This window comes from Manis javanica, chromosome 11 (assembly GCF_040802235.1).
Source record: "Manis javanica isolate MJ-LG chromosome 11, MJ_LKY, whole genome shotgun sequence".
NCBI classification, from domain to species: Eukaryota; Metazoa; Chordata; class Mammalia; order Pholidota; family Manidae; genus Manis; species Manis javanica.
Window position 1 is genome coordinate 22,010,328 of NC_133166.1, and position 26,112 is coordinate 22,036,439.

General features: G+C 36.0%; 1 protein-coding gene across 3 annotated transcripts in view; it reads left to right on the plus strand.

Annotated features, from left to right (window-relative positions):
* FCHSD2 (FCH and double SH3 domains 2) overlaps positions 1 to 26,112 on the plus strand; it is a 332,094-nt gene that overhangs the window by 168,508 nt on the left and 137,474 nt on the right. For all 3 annotated transcript variants that reach the window (XM_073216029.1, XM_073216028.1, XM_073216030.1), the window contains exons 5-8: positions 491 to 635; positions 8,455 to 8,588; positions 16,910 to 16,964; positions 17,963 to 18,091. In XM_073216029.1, coding sequence (XP_073072130.1) covers positions 491 to 635; positions 8,455 to 8,588; positions 16,910 to 16,964; positions 17,963 to 18,091 — 463 coding nt within the window. The remainder of the gene's footprint in view (positions 1 to 490; positions 636 to 8,454; positions 8,589 to 16,909; positions 16,965 to 17,962; positions 18,092 to 26,112) is intronic.

A 26,112-nucleotide genomic window follows, 5' to 3' on the forward strand; every position in this document is an offset into this window, starting at 1 on the left:
TGTAGTTGACAGAGAATATACTTTAGAGGCACCCAACCTTCTGTATCTCAATATGGTCACATTCTTGTAGGATCTAAAGTAATTTTCTAAATCTCTCTGAGCCTCGGTTACCTGATCTGTAAAATTAGGAAAACATCTTAATGAAATAGTGAAACTGGATATTCACAATGATGACCTTGAGACAGTGAATTATTCACCAATTTTTAAAGTATTAGCCTAGCCTAGGATTGTAATCCTTGTATCAGTTTACTCCAGTATCAAGAATAGCTAATGAATCAAAACAACCCATTGGCCAGCTATAAAGGAATAGAATATATGCTGTATTTCCATCTATGTATGCTAAAAATATCACCATCTATAAACCAGTATATATACACTTTGAACTATAAACCATATATCCGCTCTAGGTAGGCTAACCATTGAGCAAAAGGTTAACAGCTTTTTTCTTCCTTTTCCCTGCCTAATACTTTTCTGTCCTCTTTGAATATAGGAGCATGTATCCTGTTTGGAAATCTTTTCTCGAGGGAACAATGCAGGTAGCCCAGTCTCGGATCAATATATGTGAAAACTATAAAAACCTCATTTCTGAGCCTGCAAGGACAGTGAGAAGCTTAAAAGAACAGCAGCTGAAAAGGGTATTGTTTCTATTTGTTCTTTTCTTAAATACATTTTACTATCTCAGTGCTTCATTGTAATCTGCAAAATTATTAACACTTTGAGCATTTTATTGATCACAAATGTTTCTGATTTCAACATGTTCCGTCTAACTACTGCATTTTACTAATTGACAAAGGTGAGTGTAATTTGAATCTGTGGACATTCTGAAAGTACAGTGAACACTCCTTAAAATATCACTTTTCATCTTAACTCAAGTAAATAGAGCTACTTACTTTCACAATATTGGCACAGTTCGGTGTACACTAAAATAGTAATTGATATTAATATATTACTAATGTTATTAATCATACTGTCTTGAAAAATTTGTCTTAGTTTCAATTTGAGCCATCTTTCATAATAATTTAAAGGAAGTTGATGCATTTTGACTAAATACAGCAAACTTATTACCAAAACCTCTAAAGTTTAATTATACAGGTTATATAAAAGTAAAAATTTTCAAATAAATCTATTTATTTGATTATACATATATTAAAAATTCATAGAAAAATAATTATAAATGTCATTTTTATGAAAGCTTGCAATTGAAAATAGGTGATTGAATTATGTCCTTTTCAGAAATAAAGTTACAAAAATAGAGATTGTCATGATGCCTAGTAAATAATTAAATTTTTCTTCTGGAACTATTAATACTTTAGAAAATACTACAATAATTATTTAAGGAAATTCCATCAGTAGCCATCCAGTGTTTTGATTCTAATTGTCATTTGGATTTTCAGAACTTTTTTGTGTACGAAAACTACAAAGACTAATCTTTCTTGTCTGCCAGAGTTCAGTAACATGAAACCAGCATGTTAAATGTACATTATTTGTATATGAAATTTTAATCACTTAGGTAATATCAGTTGGTTTTAATATATTTGTATAAAAATGCCTTTATCTTTGCTCAAAATTACAAAACATGGTGAATAGTCTTCCTGAGCACTGAACCAAATAATGTTTTCAAAAGTTGGAAGAAAATGTGTGTGTTTATGTATTGTACAAATATATATAACCATGCATGCATGCATGCAGAGGAAGGGTAGGTGATAGAGACAGAGGTAGAGAATTAATACTGTTAACTTCCTAATCAGTAGGAAATACTGTGCTTCAAATAGCCAATACATTTGCCAAATCTAATTGAGAAAGGTCAGACTTTCACAATATCAGAATATTTTGAGAGAGTTCACCATTTGTGCCTTTTCTCTTCCGTTGGTGGAATAGACTCTGACCTGAATTTAACCGACATCTCTGGGCAATGAATGTTTGGTGAGATTAGACAAGTCCTCGTAACTGTGAATTAATTAGTTTTATATTGTAGCTGATAGTAATGGTCTCTATGTTCGATCTAAGCAATTGTTAAACATTAAGTACATATTGGGAATACCTGTCAGGACTCTGGGATTATAAATGACACAAACTACTTCAAACTGGCTTAAACCAAGAAGAGAAAGTATTAGCTTATATAACTGAAAATTCCAACATGGATGGAATCCAGGCAGGTTGGATCTAATGATGGTATTTTATTTTAATTCAGTCTTTCTTCCCATCCACTTAGCCCTGTTTACTCCAGTGGTTTCATTCTTCAGCAGTTCTCTCCACATGTTGGCCCCCAAAGTGCCAGATTTACAGATCTTAACAGCCATCCCACATTTTTCATTTTCTAAAAGTTCCAACAAAACTACCAGCATTGAGGCTCATTGGCATATTTTGGGTCACAGACCTCCCCCCAAATTAGGGACTACAGTTCTCATGCAAGCTATATGAACTGAAAAAATAGGGGAAGGTGATTCTCCAAAGGAAAATTGAGATGGTTCCTGAGAAAAAACAAGGGAAATAGACAGAGTGTGCAAAAGAAACAGCCACCACAATAGATTTCTCAGTTGTACTTTCCAAACTTTATAACCAGTTGCCTCCATATAGGATCAATAAATCATCTGTTCTTTATCGATAACTTTGCTTCCATCTCCTTTTTTTGCCTTTTTTTGGATTAATCTTGTATTTTTCTCCTTTTTTTTAAAGTTTTAGTGTAAGAACAATTAGCATGAGATCTCTCCTCTTAACAGATTTTTAAGTGTACAATACAGTATTGCTACCTATAGATACAATGTTGTACAGCTGATCTCTAGACTCATTTTGCATAACTGAAATTTTATACTTGCTGATCAGGAACTCCCTCTTTCCTCCACCTCCAGCCCCTGCCAACTGCAATTCTGTTCTTTGCTTCCATGAGTTTGACTGTCTTAGGTATTTCATGTGAGTGTTATCATGGAGTATTTGCCTTTCTATGACTGATTTATTTCACTTAACATAATGTCCTTCAGGTTCATCTGTGTTGTTGCAGATTATAGGATTTCCTTTTAAGGCTGAATGATATTCCACTGTGTGTATATGCCACATTTTAAAAATATATTTACACATTGATCAGCATTTTGGTTGCTTTCACATTTTTGCTTTTGTGAATAGTGCTACAGTGAACTTACCAAAGTGGGCTTACCAAAATCCTACTTTGACAACTCTTGAACTCCAACCTTTGTCTTCTCAATTATCATGTAGCTGCTCTGATCCTCTAATAGCCTTTCAGCTTTGGTTTTTCCTGAATTTCTTGGAATCTCACCCTACACATGCCATTTAGAAGTCAACTGATACCTCAGGGAAATTGAGTACAGATTTTGGACTTGCTTCTCTGTAGCACCCATCTTTCCAGATCTTAGCCTCTCAAGTTCCTACTCTTTTGCCATCCTCAAACTCCATCCTGTATTTCCAGTCTTTTTCTTTGTGCCGTGATTCAACAGAAGCCCTAAAAAAGAAGGTGAAGTTGGAGCTTACCTAGCTGTGCTTCCCTTCTCCCAGTCCCTGAAGTCCAGTGTATATTGTTGTTCTTTAATGCTGGCAGTTTTTGAAAAATCTATTTTGTCCCAACTTTTACAGTTTCCGTATTAGAGGGAGGCAGTCTGAAACAACTTGTTCTGTCATGATCACAACCAATTTTGACCTAAAGTCCTCCCTACATAACATTTTTATGTTCATGGTCTTTTTAAAATTTCTACTGTTTTATTTTATAATACTTAGGGATAATTTTTTGTAATACTTGGGGATAGAAAATTTTCTTTTGTAATACTCAAGGATAAATCCAGACACATTATAATAAGGAGTCTGGCCATTGTGCAGATTATAATGAGAATTATGTAATAGCTTTTTCTACATCGTTTTCTGGATGCTGACATATGCTTATAAAGCAAAACAAGAGCCACAGTAATCTAAGGCTTTTTGCCACTCTTTTAAAAAAATTGAGGCATAATTAATGTAACGTTATTTAAGTTTCAGGTGTACAGTGTAATGATTTAATATTTGTACATACTGCAAAATGATCACCACAAGTCCAGTTAGTATATATCATTCTTATAATTAGTCATATTTTTGTCTGTATTGTTCTAATTTATACTAGAGTTTACCTTCCTTGAAATAATTGTGATATGTACGTGTTTGTTTAACACTTAAGAGTTTGTAAGCTACAATGATATCCATTATAGTTTTATTTGATTTTCATAACAACCTGTTAGGTATGTATAAGTATTATTTTACAAATGATGGAACTGAGGCTAAAAAACATTAGATTCTTAGGTAATAAATAGCAGAGTGGGAAAGTGAATGTACTACTTCCTAATTCCAAATCCTCTGAAATCCTTTATGAAACACTTGAAATTTAATATTTAAGTAGGTTTACAGAAAATACATACAACTCCTTCACCTTAGTAGACTTCTTAATTCCCTTATTTCTTTTATCTTAGCTTTTATAATAGTTGTAATTAATACATGAATATTTGTTTTAGGATATCCCATTTTTCCCATTCTCTCCATTTCCTAATCAATTGTCCATGTTTTTATACAATCTTTATGTTTATTATATTTTATTTCTGAGTGAATTTTTCATTTATTCTGCTTTATTTGATCAGACCTCTGTTTTTGGACATTATCACTAAGTGCAATAAAATTAACTTTTAAAAAAAATCAGTTTCTTAGGATGAATTTCTAGGACATGACTGCTGGGTCAAAGAATCTACTGGTTTGTAAGTCTTTGGGCCCAAGTTATTTTTACTTTTATTCTTGTCATCAATTAATTTGTAAGTTCATCTGTCCTGTGATCTGTGTCATATTCAGGGCTCATACTTTTAATTTCTTCACTAGAATCCTGAATTAATATCCAAGTTTGTCATCATTTTGATTCCTTAGCCTTAATGTAAACTTATACACTCATTTCTGTGTCTGCTCAGTACTGATAACTCTTGGGAAAAAGCCGGAAATATATCACACCAAGGCTTTTCTTAACATACGTACTATTAAGCTTTTTTAAAAGTATATAATTTAGTCCTCCCCTGGATTCCTGCAGAAAACTGGATTCCTGCAGAAGAAATTTATTTTAAAAGTTGGATAGGAAATCCTAAGTAAACTTCTCCTTTGCAAATTAAGTTTAATGACTTATTTAATAAATAGTTTTGGTAGTTTGCTATGTGTAGAGCACTTTCCTTTGAAGAAGGACTCAAATTACTTTGACTTGAAATAGTTCATTTGGGTGATGAAAAACATCTGTTTGTGAATTTACGAATGCTAGGGAAGAAAGGATCGCAAGAGATTTCTTCAATGTACACACAGGCTTATCTCTAACATTGTTAGATAAAGTATCTTAGAAACTTATATAAAGGTGAAAAAACAACTATGCTTAGAATCAACCAGAATTTTCTGTTGAAATTTTTGAGAAATCTTTTTAACATACGAACTATCACAAAATCCATCTGCCATTGTGACACATATAGAAAGTAATTTAATTAACAGCCTTTTATATAGAGATGAAAATGATGTAAGTAATCTCTGTAAGATGTTTGATTACCCAGGACTAAGGATAGATGTGTTGTTCTTCAAAGGGTAGGGATGTAAGGAGTGAGTGGCCATGTGTGTGCACGTGCGTGCATGCGTACTTGCTCATGTACAGGTAGCCATGTTGTTTACTTTATGTAGAAATACTGAGATCCTCTCCACATGGTTTGCAATCCCCAGGAAAACCTTTGACCTACTGTGTTTAGTTTCCTCTCAAAGTACTCAAATTAGCAAACCTTTCAGTGCATGTAAATCACCACAGGACTGGGGCTTCCCCTCTTTGGTTGGTTTTTCTGAGGCTAAGCTCCATTGTTGTGAATGAACATTTTGGGTATAGATACCTTGTATCTCACTTCCTCCTTTAAATAATCCATTCCATTGTCCCATTAAACACAGTTGTATGTTTCAGAACATGCCCCAGATTTTGTTTCTTAATATCTAGTTGTAGCCATGGAGTACTCTCTCAGCTCTTCACACCCACAAATATGCCATTATTGGGGTGTTCAGCTTTTTTATGTGGGAATGTTGTGTTGTCATGGTATTACTTATTAAACAAGAGGTTTGTTTATAATTAGGACTATTAAAAATTAAAGAAAAAGATTTTTCTGCAAGATAAAACTTACTATTTTAGTATGTCTATGCAATGAAATATTATGTGACCATAAAAAGGAATTAAGAATTAATACATAATACAACATAGATGAACTGTGAAAACATTATACTATGAAAAAGAAGCGAGACACATAATGCCATATATTATATGATTCCATTTATACAAATGTCTAGAATAGGAAATTCATAGAGACAGAGAGTAGATTAGTGAGTGGTTGTCAGGGACTAAGGGTCGAGGGAAATGGGGAGTGGCTGCTAATAGGTATGAGGTTTCTCTTTGGGGTGATAAAAAATGTTCTGGAATTAGTGGTAATGGCTGTACAACCTTGTTAAAATACTAGAAACCACTGAATTATATACTTTAAAAAGGTGAATTTTGTGATATGTGAATTATATGTCAATTTTAAAAACCTAATATTTTAAGGTAAAATTTCTCTATATGAGACCTCCAAAACATGGTTATCACAAAACCAGGGTTACACTGTAAATGATAAAATCACTTCCTCATTATATGAGTTTGGGTAAGTTACTAGCCTCTTAAAGTCTGTCTCCTCTTAAAATGGAGGACACAAATACTTTTATCACAGAGTCATTTCAAGGACTAAAAATGCTAATGCATGTAAAGTACTAAACATTGTGCCTTGTGCCTGTGCAGTGCCTGTAGGGAGTCTTGTTATGTGTGACTAAACATTAAAACTCTCATTATTATAATATAGGCCACATCTGGTATGAGGTTTACTTAGAACATAAGTACAGGGAGCACTTAACAGCTACTAACAATTTACTTAGAACATGAGAACAACTAACCAGCAGACAGCATCTAGCATTAGTAGAATTAGTTCTCCCACCAGTGCATGCCTCAGTCTACATAGCCAACTAGTGTTACTCTGTTTGGTTCCCCCAGTGACAGGTCTGGGGTGAGAGAATGAGATTCACATGTGCAGGGATAGCCACTGGCCCAAAAGAGACTAAACTCTTTGATTATGACTCTGTGGACAGAGCTTCCAAGATGCTTGCAAGGAGCATGCCCAGATACAGAAATCACTATATTCAGAGAAGCCCAAGGCCAAGACTTCTCTGTTAGATTTTTATATTTTGTTAATCCCAAATTGATGCAATTTACCTATTAGGCTTCATAAGTGATGTTACCTAATAACACAGTCATTGTCTTCATTAGGTTTCTTTTAAAACATAGACCTAGAGAATTAAGCAAAGGTCTAGGTTTCAGGCAGAGGGGAGAGAGTTTTTTGGGTTTTTTTGAACTCTTTATTCACAGCCTGATACTTAGTAAGTGCTCAATAAATGTGCCCGTAGGGAATTTACCAGATCTCTCACTCCTTTCTTAACTTGTAATAATTTCTGGGAAACTCTAACCTAATCTGTATATCACATGTCTAAATTTAAGTTTATTTGTGCTTTACCCTTACTTTTCTAAAGTGCTTGTTCTATTCCACAGTGTTCAGCCTGGCACAGTCCTCACCAGTGTCGCCTCTTGCTTTGCTAAGCTTTTTGTCAGTTTCCATCATTCACTGGCAGTGCAATTCCAGGCTTGAAAGTTTTTGATGGGGCCTTCCCTGAACTGGCTTCAGACTGGTGAAACTTATCAGTGGTTTGCTTCAAAGTGGGGGAAAGTGATTCATTCCCCTTTGGGTATCCAGAAAGGTCCCAAAGCAGTGTTACTTTGGCCCCCAGTGTGTTATGAGTTTATTGATTAAACATTTCTACAAGTTATTATGTCTGTACTTTCTCCTAGAATGTTCTATGTGTGTCCAAAGAGTTGAGTTGGGGGTAGTTTTGATAACAATTGCTATATGGTACCCAGGTTTCCTGCTTCTCTTACTTTATCTTGGGCTTACCATTTCAGACTTCTCAAATTGCCCTCCTTCTCTCCCAGAGGTGAATTCTTCAGCACCTTTTGCACCATCAGTTCCCCAAAAGTATAGGAGACTTAGTTAAGACTATGAAGAAATACAAAATTCCTTTATTCTTTTTCCCTTACTGTCATGATATCTCCATCAGTAAGAGCATTTTCATTGTTGCTCTTCTTGTGCCTTAATGTCACTCATCAGCAGTACTCACAGGTTATTTCTCAAAGCAGAGTTGTTAAGCAAACTGTGACACTGTTCGACCCATTACTTGAGATGAGAGTACCAGCTGTATATTGGATTTTAAATTGCAGTTTGAAGGAGACTAAAAGTGCTGATTCTTCTCCTGGGTTTCCATCCTGAGGGCATGGTGTATAGTCCTTAGGACAAACTCATTTTCTGTAAGTCTGAAAAATAAATAATAATGATTGCACTTTGTATTTTACAGTGTGTGGACCAGTTGACAAAGATCCAAACTGAATTGCAAGAGACAGTGAAAGATTTAACTAAAGGCAAAAAGAAGTACTTTGAGACTGAACAGATGGCTCATGCAGTACGAGAGAAAGCTGACATTGAGGCAAAGTATGTGTTTTAGCATTTCTGATAAAAGTGATTATGCAAATAAATGTTATTTTTGTCAATACCTCCTTTTCTGTTAATACAGGGCATAGACTCATTCTTAGATTACATTGGTTTCACCTGACCTATAAATGTCACATACTTTGAAATTTTTCCTCTTATATTGGCTGATTATGTTTATATCAGTAGAGCAAAATAGGAATATTTGATGAGTAAGTTTTTATATTAAATTGAATTTTGCAAAGGAAAGAAGACAAATGAACATTGTATTGAGAGCTTAGCAAAAGTCTAGTTAAAGTTGCTGTGATGTCTGAATATCAGGGTTGAAGAGCCTCTTTTTTCTCATGCTAGACCCTAAATCAGTTGTAGTTGGAAATCCCTGATACTCAGCATGCCCTTGAAGGACCATGGACAGACACATCAAGTGAACAAGAGTACTGACCTTTTTTTTTTTTTCAAACTCCCAGGCAGTTTTTCTCTTATGTGAAATTCTAATGTGTATACTTTTTTTATGCATGCGTTAGCAACTGTGTGAATATTCCTTTCAATATATGTGAATTACAGGTCCTTTATTTTGAGAATAATTTTAAAAAGCAGAAACTGGTAATAGGTAATAGAAAACTATAAAGCAAGAAGTAGAGATTTTTGCAGCAACAACTTGAGGAAAGATAAAAATGTTATTGAGAAAAAATAAACCTGTGTTATAGATTGAGACGCTGAAGAAGTGTGTGAGGGGAGCAGACACTCCTGCTCAGTGAACTCACTGATACAAGATCTGGGAGTCTGAACTCTTAATTATGAAGTCCGAAAGGCTATGAACATTTATACAGATTAGCAAGGAGTGGTGGGTCTCTTTCTAATATGTTTTTTATCTGCAAGAAATGAAGGAATTCCATAAGCATCTCGTGAAAATTTAGGGGCTCCTAGAAAGTTTATTTAGTAACAAGAGATGGTAAATGAATACTCACTCATTAAGTATTTAATATTTCTGGAAAACATATTTAATATTTCCCTAATTTAGCTTACTGTCTTTATTATTTTACTTGTGTGAGCATACAGATATTTCCTGTGCTTTCACAGAGTCAACAAACCCATCTTCCCAGTAAGACCTGAAGCTTTTACACTAGGTGATCTCCATTAGGTGTATCCTGTTATGGTAGTTTTTAGTAACTTGTTTTTTTAAGCTCTCAGGGGTTGTAGAACAGAGAGCTGACAGATTTGTAGAGCATATTACAAATACATTAGTTCAGGCCCACAGGGTGAAAATAAGAACAATTTGTGGGGCTGTTCCTGAGAAGTATGGATTTGACAGGGTCTAAATCACAGACGGCTGATTGCAAGGAATTGCCACCTAATATGGTCCATATTCAAAGGGGATACAGCAAATTAGACATATTAGTTCAGTGTGTAACTTTACTGAAAAATTAATTCAACCAGAGAGTAAGAAATTCTTCATGTATCTTCATTCACTCACTAAATGTTTATGAACAATTATATTGGATACTGTGGATACAGAGATAAGCATCATTAAGCTTTGTGCCCTCAGAAACTGTAAAGAATTAAAGACATTTTTAAAAGTAACTTATGCACGGTAAACTCAAAGAAATTAAGTGCCTAAAGTTACTCATCTAGTAATTTATTTACAGTAGTTGTATGAACATACTGTAGTGTGTTATTTAAGCATAGAATATGGATAAATTTTGCCTAATGAAAAAGGAAACCTTTATAGAAGAAGTGAAGTTTGGACAGAGTTTTAAAGAATGAATATGATTTTCTAAGCAGAGATAAGAAGGAAGATTGGGAGGGGGAAGTGAAAACTGGACTATGTACAGTTTTGATTGATGATTTGACAGGTGGTGAGATATGCACATATCAAAAGAGTATAGAAGAAGGAGGATACATTTGACGGGAATGATGAGTTCCCTTTTGGATATGCAGCTTCTGAAGAACTGGTGGGACACTGGGGTGAATATATTTGGTAGAGTGTGATGTATCTGACTCTCAAGTGAGAATTTGGATCTGAAGATCTTGCTTTGAGGTTAATTGCCTATCAGATAATAGTTACTGGGATGAAGTCGTACATAAAATGAGATGAGAAGTTGAGTTTGGAACCCTAAGGAACATTAACATTTGGAAGGCAAATGAAGAAGAGGAGTGTCCAGTATAGTTCATTATTTGTGTATCTCTTATTTGTTTTGGATTATAATATTTGAAGGCAGAAACTATATTATTCTTTCTATTACTAATACCCACTTTAGTATCACACAAGAATTATATGAAGATTAGCAAATGAAGTAGAAGCCAGAAATTTAGAACCTTATATTGGAAAATATAGGTGTAACTCAGACTATTTGGATAATGATTACAAAAAAAGGAGAATTGAGAATACCCCAAACGGTCTTTCTTAATCCTCTCAAATTTTAAAGTTTATGGCCTTTGCTTTTTTAGACCAAAATGAATAGGAATCTGATTAATAAAAACAAACAAAATCCCATGAAACCTGAATATCACAAGATAGAAAATAATATGAGTATGCTGGAATCAATTTTTTTTTTTTTAACAGAGAGCAAGTAGTTAGAATGCATATGTGAACATCCCTGAATCTTACTGTCTTGTTAGAAAAGTGAGAGGCTACTTTTGCTATTCTCCTCACACTGGCTCTTCAGAGACTGGCTTGTACTGTCTTCCAGTCCCAAGTTGTCTGCACCTTAACTTCATTTCATGGCAGAGCTTGTAGCACATGTATTGAATTCTCCCATGGCAATCACCATGATGCTGCCATCAAGACAAACTTTGCAGCTTCAAAGATCACTGGTCAGGGGAGTGTTGATTGTTCCTTAGCATTTGTCTGTTTACTTTCTGCTTATGCTTATCCCTAGTTGTTTGGATGAATCCAACATATTTTTACTACTTATTGTTAGATTATTGTTCCCCTCCCAAACTGAAAAGGATTGAGGAAAATAAGGCTACCAGAATGGCAGAAGATTAAATAGGATAGAAAGTCCAAGTTCGTTCTCTCTGAATTCAGAATACTATGCTAAGAGTGGAAGGGGTACATAGGCACGCACCCAAAAAGAACTTTAAATGTGATAAATAATGGAATTAAGGACTTTCTAGAGGCTAGTCAATATCATATTGTAGACTGCATTCCTGGCATTGTTACAGCCTATTTCACATGGCCATGAAAGCCTGCTAACCTTCGCCTCCATAGGTTGGTTATTCCTGGGCCTCTTTAAGCTTCTTTTTTTATTTTATTTTTATTTTTTATTTTGGTATCATTAATCTACAATTACATGAGGAACATTATGTTTACTTGACTGCCCCCATCACCAAGTCCCCCCGATACACACCATTACAGTCACTGTCCATCAGTGTAGTAAGATGCTGTAGAATCACTACTTGTCTTCTCTGTGTTGTAGAGCTCTCCCCGTGCGCCCCCCCCCCCACATTATACATGCTAATCATAATGCCCCTTCTCTTTTTTTCCCCCCCTTATCCCTCCCTTCCCACCCATCCTCCCCAGGCCCTTTCCCTTTGGTAACTGTTAGTCCATTCTTGGGTTCTGTGAGTCTGCTGCTGTTTTGCTACTTCAGTTTTTCTCTTTGTTCTTATACTCCACAGATGAGTGAAATCATTTGATACTTGTCTTTCTCCATCTGGCTTATTTCACTGAGCATAATACCCTCTAGCTCCATCGTCAACCCTTTATTAAATCTGTCATTTATGAATATATTCTCCCATACTGTAGGATGCCTTTTTGTTCTATTGATAGTGTCCTCTGCTGTACAGAAGCTTTTTAGCTTGATATAGTCCCACTTATTCATTTTTGCTTTTGTTTCCCTTGCCCCAGGAAATATATTCATGAAGAAGTCGCTCATGTTTATGTCCAAGAGATTTTTGCATATGTTTTTTTCTAAGTTTTATGGTTTCATGACTTACATTCAGGTCTTTAATCCATTTCAAATTTACTTTTGTGTATGGGGTTAGACAATGATCCAGTTTCATTCTCTTACATGTAGCTGTCCAGTTTTGCCAACACCAGCTGTTGAAGAGGCTGTCATTTTCCCATTGTATTTCCATGGCTCCTTTATCATATATTAATTGACCATACATGTTTGGGTTAATATCTGGACTCTCTATTCTGTTCCACTAGTCTGTGGCTCTGTTCTTGGGCCAGTACCAAATTGTCTTAATTACTGTGGCTTTGTAGTAGAGCTTGAAGTTGGGAAGTGAGATTCCCCCATGCTTTATTCTTCCTTCTCAGGGTTGCTTTGGCTATTCGGGGTCTTTTGTGGTTCCATAAGAATTTTAGAACTATTTGTTCTAGTTCGTTGAAGAATGCTGTCGGTATTTTGATAGGGATTGCGTTAAATCTGTAGATTGCTTTAGGCAGGATGGCCATTTTGACAATATTAATTCTTCCTTGCCAAGAGCATGGGGTGAGTTTCCATTTGTTACTGTCCTCTTTAATTTCTCTTAAGAGTGCTTTGTAGTTTTCAGTGTAAGATCTTTCACTTCCTTGGTTAGGTTTGTTCCTAGGTATTTTATTCTTTTTTATGCTATTGTGAATGGAATTGTTTTCCTGATTTCTCTTTCTATTGGTTCATTGTTAGTGTATAGGAAAGCCACAGATTTCTGTGTGTTAATTTTGTATCCTGCAACTTTGCTGAATTCTGATATTAGTTCTAGTACTTTTGGAGTGGAGTCTTTAGGGTTTTTTATGTACAGTATCATGTCATCTGCAAATAGTGACAGTTTGACTTCTTCTTTACCAATCTGGATTCCTTGTATTTCTTAGTTTTGTCTAATTGCCGTGGCTAGGACCTCCAGCACTATGTTGAATAAAAGAGGGGAGAGTGGGCATCCCTGTCTTGTTCCCGATCTCAGAGGAAAAGTTTTCAGTCTCTCGCTGTTCAGTATGATGTTCGCTGTGGGATTATCATAGATGGCCTTTATTATGTTGAGGTACTTGCCCTCTATACCCATTTTGCTGAGAGTTTTTATCATGAATGGATGTTGAATTTTGTCAAATGCTTTTTCAGCATCTATGGAGATGATCATGTGGTTTTTGTCCCTCTTTTTGTTGATGTGGTGGATGATATTGATGGATTTTCGAATGTACCATCCTTGCATGCCTGGGTTGAATCCCACTTGGTCATGGTGTATAATCCTTTTGATGTATTTTTGAATTCGGTTTGCTAATATTTTGTTAAGTATTTTTGCATCAACATTCATCAGGGATATTGGTCTGTAGTTTTCTTTTTGGTGGGGTCTTTGCCTGGTTTTGGTATTAGGGTGATGTTGGCTTCATAGAATGAGTTTGGAAGTGTTCCCTCCTCTTCTATTTTTTGGAAAACTTTAAGGAGAATGGGTATTATGTCTTCTCTGTATGTCTGATAAAATTCTGAGGTGAATCAATTTGGCCCTGGGGTTTTGTTCCTGGGTAATTTTTTTATTACCGCTTCAATTTCATTGCTGGTAATTGGTCTGTTTAGATTTTCTGTTTCTTTCTCGGTCAGTCTTGGAAGGTTGTATTTTTCTAGGAAGTTGTCCATTTCTTCTAGGTTTTCCAGCTTGTTAGCTTATAGGTTTTCATAGTATTCTCTAATAATTCTTTGTATTTCTGTGGGGTCCGTCATGATTTTTCCTTTCTTGTTTCTGATTCTGTTGATGTGTGTTGACTTTCTTTTTCTCTTCATGCCTTGCATTCTATTTCCTCCTTTAATTCTGTTAGTATTTGTTTCACGTATGTTGGTGCTCCTGTATTGGGTGTATATATTTTTATAATGGTTATATCCTCTTGTTGGACTGAGCCCTTTATCATTATGTAATGTCCTTCTTTATCTCCTTACCTTCTTTGTTTTGAAGTCTATTTTGTCTGATACTAGTCTGCAACATCTGCTTTTTTCTCCCTATTGTTTGCATGAAATATCTTTTTCCATCCCTTGATTTTTAGTCTGTGTATGTCTTTGGGTTTGAGGTGAGTCTCTTGTAAGCAGCATATAGATGGGTCTTGCTTTTTTATCCATTCTATTACTCTGTGTCTTTTGATTGGTGCATTCAGTTCATTAACATTTAAGGTGATTATTGCAAGATATGTACTTATTGCCATTGCAGGGTTTAGATTCATGATTACCAAAGATTCAAGGGTAGCTTCTTTACTATCTTACTGTCTAACTTAACTCACTTATTAAGTTATTATAAACACAGTGTGATTATTCTTTATTTCTCTCCCTTCTTATTCCTCCTCCTGCATTCTTTATATGTTAGGTGTTTTATACTGTGCTCTTTTGTGTTTCCTTTGACTGCTTCTGTGAGTAGTTGATTTTATTTTTTGCCTTTAGTTAGTATTTGGTTGGTCTGCTTTCTTTGCTATGATTTTATTTTCTCTGGTGACATCTATTTAGCCTTAGGAATAGTTCATCTAGAGCAGTCCCTTTAAAATATCATGTGGAGGTGGTTTGTGGGATGTGAATTCCCTCAACTTTTGCTTGTCTGGGAATTGTTTAATCCCTCCTTCATATTTAAATGATAATCGTTCTGGATACAGTATCCTTGGTTCAAGGCCCTTCTGTTTCATTGCATTAAATATATCATGCCATTCTCTTCTGGCCTGTAAGGTTTCTGTTGAGAAGTCTGATGATAGCCTGATGGGTTTTCCTTTGTAGGTGACCTTTTTACTCTCTCTGGCTGCCTTTAATACTCTGTCCTTGTCCTTGATCTTTGCCATTTTAATTATTATGTGTCTTGGTGTTGTCCTCCTTGGTTGCCATGTGTTGGAAGATCTGTGGGCTTCCATGGTCTGAGAGCCTATTTCCTCCCCCAGTTTGGGGAAGTTTTTATCAATTATTTCTTAAAATACACTTTCTATCCCTTTTTCTCTCTCTTCTTCTTCTGGTACCCCTGTAATGCAAATGTTGTTCTGTTTTGATTGGTCACACAGTTCTCTTAATATTCTTTTATTCCTGGAGATCCTTATATCTCTCTCCCTCAGCTCCTCTGTATTTCTGTTCTCTGATTTGTATTCCATTAATGGTCTGTTGCACCTCATCCAGTCTGCTCTTAAGTCCTTCCGGAGATTGTTTTATTTCTGTATTCTCCCTCCTAACTTGATCCTTTAGCTCTTGCATATTTCTCTGCAGGTCCATCAGCATGGTTATGACCTTTATTTTGAATTCTTTTTCAGGAAGATTGGTTATATCTGTCTCCCCCAGTCCTCTTTTGGGGGTTGTCTGTGTAATTCTGGACTGGACCAAAGTCTTCTGCCTTTTCATGGCAATAGAGGTAGTTGTAGGCAGTTGGCACATGTGTCAGCTGGGAGAACAAGTCCCTTCATTCTTGCTTGTTGCCCTGTCCCTCTCTGCTGCCTGTGTCGGTCACCCTCACACCTGGAGCAGCGTCCAGGTTAATCCCCTGAGCCGTTGCACATGGGGGCAGCCCAGAGCCCTGTGTGGAGAGGCAGGCCCACCGGGTGTGCTCTCCTGAGAGAACGGCACCCCTTTGCACTCTGCTTCATCTTCCTCTGCCTGTACTGGGCAGCTGCACACCAGCAGTGGCCTCGTGTCTGGCCCAGGCAGCTGCACTCCAGGAGGAGACTCGAGATTCTGGGCGGCTGCTGTGAGCGTGGCCAGTCTCAGTCTGCTCTGCCGCTGTAGGGGCCGTGTTGGAGGGGGAATGAATGGCAGGCTGTTTATTGCAGTGCAGGGTTTCAGCTCTGTGCTGCCTCCCAGGGGGCTGGGGTGTCCGAAGCTCCTCAGAATTCCCAGCCTGCTGGGCTGAGTGTGCCGGGACGATTCTATCCCGCTGTGAGGCCCCTGTCCCTTTTAAGTCTCTCAAAAAGCACTCGCTTTTCTTTTGTCCCAGGGGAGCCAGCTGCGGGGACCCGCTCACAGATTTTACTTTTCCATTTCCCTAAGATCCAGCACACCAACACTGTGTGTCTGTGCTCCCGGTGTGGATTACTAGGGCTGGTTATTTAGCAGTCCTGTCTTTAAGCTTCTTGCTGGGATTCAAGTATGTTCAGTTGTGTGATATTGGGAATAGCCTATAGTTTGATAACCAATATATTGGACTTGTCAAATTGTATTTTTATTCAGAGTATTTTCATTTTATTAATCCCAATATTTCCTGTTTCACCATAATATTAAATTCTTCCTGTAGCAAAATAAAGGAAAATAATCATTCCTCTTGGTTTTCCATATTTTAGTTCTCTTTTAGAATAGTGTTGAAGTGTCACTTTTTAAAAATTTAATAATTATAATATTTAATCATTGTATGATATAACTTGATACTTTTATTAAACATACTTTATATTTTTATTATAGATCTAAACTTAGTCTTTTTCAATCAAGAATCAGTTTACAGAAGGCAAGCGTGAAGGTGAGTTTTTGGAAACTGTATTGCACCATTGAGATGTCTTACATTACAAAAAGAATTGGGTCTTTTGAGGGCTGAGGTCAATTATTTCCTCCTAATTTATAGAAGTATCTTGAAGTCATTACCTTAAGGAAGACTTTCCCAGTTCACAGGGGTTTTCATCTAGGTGCCATTACTTTGGATGATGCTTCCATCTCAAGATTGCTTTAGAGATACGTGTCTAAATGTTACCTGCTTAGGTAACCTTTGTCTTTAACTCAGTCCAAAAGATTTAGTCCATGAGCTTTAGAAAGCTCTACAAAATCCATTTGATTCAGATTTACACCCCCAAACACATTCTTTGAGCCAGATGCAAGTGAGTTTTTCCTGTGGGATCTGTGAGCTGTGGAATATCTGGTAAGTAAGCTTAGTGACTGACCTACCTTGGGCTGCCGGTCTGCCAACTAGCATGCAGTTCTCTTGGCATGTCAGGACTGTTTATATTTTTGCAAATGGTAGGATTTGTTTTCTTCTTATGGCTGAATAATATTCCATTGTGTATATTACCACCTCTTCTTTCTCCATTCATCAACTAATGGACACTTAGGTTACTTCCATATTTTGGCTATTGTAGGACTGTTGATTATTTTTTTTTTTTAAACTGTTTGTAACTCCAACAGATTTATCCTTGTCTTTGAAAATACGGTACTTAATTTAGGAACTTTATTTTCCCATATGAATAAAATGAACAAAACATTGTAAAGTTTCCTAAAATTCTTTGTAAGAATGTTAAGTGTAAATAACGAATATTTTTAAACATTCTTACCGTGTGTAACAGTTCTAGTGACTATTTAATTCCTTAGTAGTATAGAATATTTTTTATATGCATAAAAATGTTTCTCTACATGGTCAACTTTACTCTTGTTAAGAGCCATTAATTGCCAACTAGGAGTGGTATTCTCATATGTTTTGTTGTGCAATATCAGTTTGCATTGATTTTTTTCTTTCTTTTACTATTTTAGTTAAAAGCTCGACGATCTGAGTGCAATTCCAAAGCAACCCATGCGAGGAATGATTATCTTCTCACATTAGCAGCAGCAAATGCCCACCAGGATCGCTACTATCAAATAGATTTAGTTAACATTATGAAGGTAATACAGCTTAATATTGGTGGTAATTTTGTTTCATTAAAGACAAAAACAATTCATGAATTGAGTGTTGGATATATGGTATTGAGTGTGTAGAATAGCAGTTAGGCATCTTTGCCGTTAATTGGAACATACTTAATATTGTTTGGACAACCTCTGTTTCAGGTAATTCTGAATTAATTTTTAGCCTAAGAAAATGTTTAAAGCCAAATCACAGTGAAGGACTGTATTAAATCCCTAAACTGCAGCAGCAGATATTTACAGTAATTATTAATACATAAGATAAAGATTTTTTTAAAGCTTAGATTTTTAAAATTTCATAGTCTTTATCCTCAATTGATAAGTAAATTTGTACATTAATATTTTATGATTTTGAGATACCTGTGGGGAAAAGAAGAGAAAAGGCCTAGTAGTTATATGAAAATGTCACTACCCTGAGTAGATCACTCTGAAATATGGAGAGATTAGATTGCAGTTTCTTTGTTCCCAATTTGGTCTTTCCCTGTTTATACACCTAAATGTATCTTTAACTTTCACTGAAGTAAAGGAAAAGGGGTAGAGGAAAAGAAACCCTTTTAACATGTTGCCAGGTTTCCTGTTGTTGCTGCAGACAAGTTCTGCTTTGAATTATGTCTCATTCTTTCAAGGACTCAAACATTTGATTATTCTGTCTTCGAGTTTTCAACCCATTTTTGTCAGATGCATTGTTCTTAATGGCTATCAAACACATCATTTTCACTGAATTGCTTGCTTTATGGATTAGAGGTGTTGAGAGCAGGCGTGCCACAGGAGTGGACACTCTTTTTTCTATAGTGGCTCTGAGGAAGAGATAAACCCTGTTCAGAAATTATAAGTACTTTCCTTGAAACTAGAGACAGGACAGTTCCTGGAACCTTCAGGGAACATGGGAGTGATAGAGTCAAACTGATTAAGAAGTATCCTATTACAAAATTTTTTCTTTCCTTTTTGCTCATGACCTGAATCCCCATTTCTTTCCTGTTATGATTTCTGTTTAGAACATGGGTAGTGAGAGAGCCAAGGGTTTGTTTTGACATCTAGATGAGAACTCTGCATGTTTCTTAAGAAAAATGTTGGACCTACAAATTTAGGTATTTTAATATCTTATTAGATGTTACATGGTGCTTCAGACTTACAGGGACCAACTGAAGATTTGGCTTCCCATTATGACATGGTTTTTTCTGGGGAAATACATGTTCTTAGTTTCAAATAATTCATTTATTAAAGAAGATTTTTAGTACAGCTTGTGCTTATGGTTATGATTCCCTAAATATTGTTCTCTGTTAAATCAAAGCTGTTAACTATGTATTTTCCCCCTTGAATACTTTTAAATGAATGCTCTGTTAGTTTCATCAGAAGCAAAAATAAATTCTGTATGTTTTTTAAATGGACTACACAGCCAAAAAAGATCTCTTACTTAAAACCCTATGGCCTTTATAAACCAGGAAAGGTACGCTATTATTTGGGGAATTTGCTCTTTGCCAAAAACAAAGAAGTTAATGAACCTGGCCAGCTTTCATATTATATATCGTTGAATTTACTTTGAAGTCCTCATACAGTGTTTGATCAGCACTGTGTAGGTTATGCTTCATATTACTCATTTCATAAAACCTCTTATAGTACTGAAATGATAAAAATAGAGGCAGGAATCCCTCCTCTTCCTTAAAAATAGGAAAATATATCCTCAATTTTCATGCTGTGTGTGTTAATTCATTTTCTTCCTCATGGCACAATTCTGTAGTCTACTGTGCTGGAAAACTCCCACCAGTCATATTGTTAGCTACTTAGTAAGATTCTTTCATTACATTGACAGTGACCCCTCAGTGCCTTTCTTGGAAATGTCTAATTTCTGATTTGTTGTTAAGGTTATAATGCCCTAACTAGAATTTCTTTTAAAAAGTACATGATTAGCTTAGAAGCAGGAGATTTGATTTATTAATTTAATCATATACATTTAATAGTCACTTATACTGTGGCAGCTACTGGGTTAGGCTTTGTGAAGAAGCAAAGATGAGTGAGACACTCTCCTTATTCTCAAAGAGCTCAATCTGGTGGAAGACAGAGATACATAAAAGTGATGACAAATTAGAATAGTGAAATCACTTAAGTACACGAAGACTGTGGATAGTAGTAATACAACTTTTTTAAAAATTGCTTATTATCCTGGCATTATAATCACTTTAGGCATATTGTCCTTCCTCACTTTCTTCTTTATCCTCGTTAGAGTCCATAGTTTATTATTTATTTAACACTTTGGTCTATAAATGAAATGGAATCGAATTCCAACTCTAGTTGAACCCAGATAACCTTTCTCTGGACCTACATCTGAATAGCCAAGTACTGCTGAAGAAAATCTCAAAATAGAGTAGATTCGTGAATTAATGTAGGACCAGCCTCAAATGGACCCTCAACACTGCTCAGATAATTCTGTGTTTCCCCTCATTAATCTCTCCTACTATTTTCAACATTTTTTTCCAACTTTTCGTCTTCTCCTGAGTCCTCCAAACCCCTTCTCTTGCACTTAGCAAGTGTCCTCCAAACCCCTTCTCTTGCACTTAGCAAGTGTTCTTTCTTCCTATCTTCCAGAGAGAATAGACGTCATTAAAGAGAATTCCATTATTGTATTGAAGTCTCCTTCCAAGTAATCTCAGTAGCAGAGTTCTGCTCTAAATAAGATCTTTCACCTCAGCTTTGAATCATATCTCAAGCCCTCCTGCCTTTTCAGGGATCAAAACCATTGATTATTCTATGTTCTTCTATTTCTCGGACATTCTATTCTTAGGTTAATAGTTGATGGAACTTAGTAATGGCAACCCTCTTGATGTCTGTCTTGTGTTATATACCTCCAGTCTGGATTAAGTGCCTTCAGCGTCTAATGCAGTGTACTTATTTGGAGATCTTTGCCTCTCTCCTGTGTTGCATCTCCAGTTTTCTGTATCATGTCTACATTTTTTTTGGTTTACTCTTCTTTGGTGGAATACATCCTCCAGTACTTTCTTGAGAGAGTCATCATGAGAGAGAGGTTTCTTGAGATAGTTTATTATGAAAATGTCATTATTCTATGTTCCTGCTTAGGAGTAGAAGTAAAGGTTGAAAAACATTTTTATTCAAATGTTGAAGCCAATGCTCATTTTCTTGTTTCCTGTGCAGGTATTGAGAACTCAGAGCCTTCTGATTCTTGATTCTTTTTATTTGATCTAGTGTTTTTTCTTTTTAGAATCTTAGGAAATATTCTCAGTATTCCCTTTGCTTCTTTGATTAATTCTTCACTTTTATTTTTTCTTTCTGGAACTCCTTTTATTATGTTGGATCTCTTGGCTTAGTCCTTTAAGTTTCTTTTTTCTCTTGTTTTACCTCTTTGTCATTATACTCTACTATCTGGGAGACTTAATCACTTTAGAGTTCCACTCTTTCATCAAATTTTTAATTTTTTCAATATGGTCTTAATATCCTTTTTGTTCCCTGAATGTTCCTTTTTTTTTTTAAATTATTGATACACAATCATATGATAGCTTCAAATACTCAACACAGTGGTTCAACATTCACCTATGTTACCAAGCCCTCACCCCCTCCAGTGCAATTACTGTCTATCAACGTAGTAGGTGTTACAGAATCATCAACTTTATTCTCCATGCTGTACTGCCTCCCATAAACAACCTATATTGTAATTGTGAATTATTGTGCCCCTTAATCCCCTTATCCCTCCTCCCTCCCATTCTCCCCAACCCCTCCCCTTTGGACCTACTAATCCATTCTCGGTGTCTGAGTCTACTGCTATTTTTTTTCTTCTGTTTTGCTTTGTTGTTATACTCCACAAATAAGTGAAATCATTTGGTATTTGTCTTTCTCTGCCAGGCTTATTTCACTGAGCATAAAACCTAGAGACATCCATGTTGTTGCAAATGGTGAGATTTCTTTTCTTTTTATGGCTGAATAATATTCCATTGTATATATGTAATACTTCTTCATCCATTCATCTGTTGATTGCTTCCATAACTTGGCTATGGTAAATTATGCAGTGATAAACATAGGGGCGCTTATGTCTTTTTGAAAAAGGAATCTTGTTTTCTTCTGGTAAATATCTAGGAATGGAATTCCTGGGTCAAATGGTATTTCTATTTTTAGTTTTTTGAGGAACCTCCGTATTGCTTTCCACAATTGTTGCACCAATTTACATTGCCACCAACAGTGTAGGAGGGTTCCCCTTTCTCTGCATCTTTGCCAACATTTGTTATTGTCTTTTGGATAGTGGCCATCCTAACTGGTCTGAAGTGATATCTCATTGTGGTTTTAATTTGCATTTTCATGATGATTAGTGATATGGAGCATCTTTTCATGTGCCTGTTGGCCATTCATATTTCTTCTTTGTAGAAATGTCTTGTTAAGTTCCTCTTCCCATTTTTTAATCAGGTTATTTGTTTTGTGGGTCCTGAGGCCTCTGAGTTCTTTATGTATTTTGGATGTTAACCCCTTATTAGATAACTTGTTTACAAACATATTCTCCCATACTATAGGATGTCTTTTTGTTCTGCTGGTGGTGTCCTTTGCTGTACAGAAGCTTTTTAGTTTGATGTAGTCCCACTTGTTCATTTTTCATTTTCTTTCTCTTGCCCTAGGAGATGTGTTCAGGAAAAAGTTGCTCATGTTTATATTTAAGAGGTTTGCCTGTGTTTTCTTCTAAGAGTTTTATGTTTTCATGACTTTCATTCAGGTCTTTGATACATTTTGAGTTTACTTTTGTGTATGGAATTAGACAATAATCCAGTTTCATTCTCTTACATGTAGCTGTCCAGTTTTGCCAACACCAGTCGTTGAGGAGGCTATCATTTCCCCTTGTATGTCCATGGCTCCTTTATCATATATTAATTGATCATGTATACTTGGGTTTATATCTAGGCTCTCTGTTCTGTTCCATTGGTCTATGGATCTGTTCTTGTGCCAGTACCAAATTTTCTTGATTACTGTGGCTTTGTAGTAGAGCATGAAGTCAGGGAACGTAATTCTCCCAGCTTTGTTTTTCTTTCTCAGGATTGCTTTGGCTATTCAGGATCTTATGTGGTTCCATATGAATTTTAGAACTATTTTTTCTAGGTCATTGAAGAATGCTTTTGGTGTTTTAATAGGGATTGCATTGAATCTATGAACTGCTTTGGCAAGATGGCCATTTTGACAATATTAATTCTTGCTGTCCATGAGCGTGGGATAGATTTCCATTTATTGGTGATTTCTTCAGTTTCTCTCATGAGTGTCTTATAGTTTTCAGAGTAAAGGTCTCTCACCTCCTTGGTTAGGTTTATTCCTAGGTATTTTATTGTTTTTGATGCAATGGTAAGTGAAATTGTTTTCCTGATTTCTCTATCTGCTAATTCATTGTTAGTATATAGGAATACAACAGATTTCTGTGTATTAATTTTGTATCCTGCAACTGAATGTTCCATTTTTATACATATTTTTGTGCTTTAAATTCTTTTTAATTTTTTTAAATTTGGTATCATTAATCTATAATTACATGAACAACATTATGTTTACTAGGCTCCCCCCTTCACCAAGTCCCACCCACATACCCCTTCACAGTCACTGTCCATCAGCGTAGTAAAATGCTATAAAATCACTACTGGTCTTCTCTGTGTTGCACAGCCTTCCCTGTGCCCCCCACACCCCACACTACACATTCTAATTGTAATGTCCCCTTTCTTTTTCCCCGCCCGTGTCCCTCCCTTCCCACCCATCCTCCCCAGTCCCTTTCCCTTTGGTAACTATTAGTCCATTCTTGGGTTCTGTGATTCTGCTGCTGTTTTGTGCTTTCAGTTTTCCTTTGTTCTTATACTCCACATATGAGTGAAATCATTTGGTACTTGTCTTTCCCCACCTGGCTAATTTCACTGAGCATAATACCCTCTAGCTCCATCCATGTTGTTGCAATCTGTCATTTATGAATATATTCTCCCATACTATAGGATACCTTTTTGTTCTATTCATGGTGTCCTTTGCTGTACAGAAGCTTTTTAGCTTGATATAGTCCCACTTGTTCATTTTTGCTTTTGTTTCCCTTGCCCCAGGAAATATGTTCATGGAGAAGTCGCTCATGTTTATGTACATGAGATTTTTGCCTATGTTTTTTTCTAAGAGTTTTATGGTTTCATGACTTATATTCAGATCTTTCATCGATTTCGAATTTACTTTTGTGTATGGGGTTAGACAGTGATCCAGTTTCATTCTCATACATGTAGCTCTCCAGTTTTGCCAACACCATCTGCTGAAGAGACTGTCATTTTCCCATTGTATGTCCATGGCTCCTTTATCATATAGTAATTAGCCATATATGTTTGGGTTAATGTTTGGAGTCTCTGTTCCACTGGTCTGTGGCTCTGTTCTTGTACCAGTACCAAATTGTCTTGATTACTGTGCTTTGTAGTAGAGCTTGAAGTTGGGGAACGAGATTCCCCCAACTTTATTCTTCCGTTTCAGGATTGCTTTGGCTATTCAGGGTCTTTGCTGGTTCCATATGAATTTTTGAACTTTTTTTTCCAGTTCATTGAAGAATGCTGTTCCTAATTTGATAGGGATTGCGTTGAATCTGTATATTGCTTTGGGCAGGATGGCCATTTTGATGATATTAATTCTTCCTCGCCAAGAGCATGGGGTGAGTTTCCATTTGTTAGTGTCCTCTTTAATTTCTCTTAAGAGTGTCGTGTAGTTTTCAGGGTATAGGTCTTTCACTTCCTTGGTTAGGTTTGTTCCTAGGTATTTTATTTTTGATGCTATTGTGAATGGAATTGTTTTCCTGATTTCTCTTTCTATTGGTTCATTGTTAGTGTATAGGAAAGCCACAGATTTCTGTGTGTTAATTTTGTATCCTGCAACTTTGCTGAATTCTGATATTAGTTCTAGTACTTTTGGAGTGGAGTCTTTAGGGTTTTTTATGTACAGTATCATGTCATCTGCTAATAGTGACAGTTTGACTTCTTCTTTACCAATCTGGATTCCTTGTATTTCTTAGTTTTGTCTAATTGCCGTGGCTAGGACCTCCAGCACTATGTTGAATAAAAGTGGGGAGAGTGGGCATCCCTGTCTTGTTCCCGATCTCAGAGGAAAAGCTTTCAGTCTCTCGCTGTTCAGTATGATGTTCGCTGTGGGTTTATCATATATGGCCTTTATTATGTTGAGGTACTTGCCCTCTAGACCCATTTTGTTGAGAGTTTTTATGATGAATGGATGTTGAATTTTGTCGAATGCTTTTTCAGCATCTATGGAGATGATCATGTGGTTTTTGTCCTTTTTGTTGATGTGGTGGATGTTGTTGATGGATTTTCAAATGTTTTACCATCCTTGCATCCCTGGGATGAATCCCACTTGGTCATGGTGTATGATCCTTTTGATGTATTTTTGAATTCGGTTTGCTAATATTTTGTTAAGTATTTTTGCATCAACATTCATCAGGGATATTGGTCTGTAGTTTTCTTTTTTGGTGGGGTCTTTGCCTGGTTTTGGTATTAGGGTGATGTTGGCTTCATAGAATGAGTTTGGAAGTGTTCCCTCCTCTTCTATTTTTTGGAAAACTTTAAGGAGAATGGGTATTATGTCTACTCTGTGTGTCTGTTAAAATTCTGAGGTGAATCCATTTGGCCTGGGGGTTTTGTTCCTGAGTAATTTTTTTATTACCGCTTCAATTTCATTGCTGGTAATTGGTCTGTTTAGATTTTCTGTTTCTTTCTCGGTCAGTCTTGGAAGGTTGTATTTTTCTAGGAAGTTGTCCATTTCTTCTAGGTTTTCCAGCTTGTTAGCTTATAGGTTTTCATAGTATTCTCTAATAATTCTTTGTATTTCTGTGGGGTCCGTCATGATTTTTCCTTTCTTGTTTCTGATTCTGTTGATGTGTGTTGACTTTCTTTTTCTCTTAATAAGTCTGACTAGAGGCTTATCTATTTTGTTTATTTTCTCAAAGAACCAGCTCTTGGTTTCATTGATTTTTTCTATTGTTTTATTCTTCTCAATTTTATTTATTT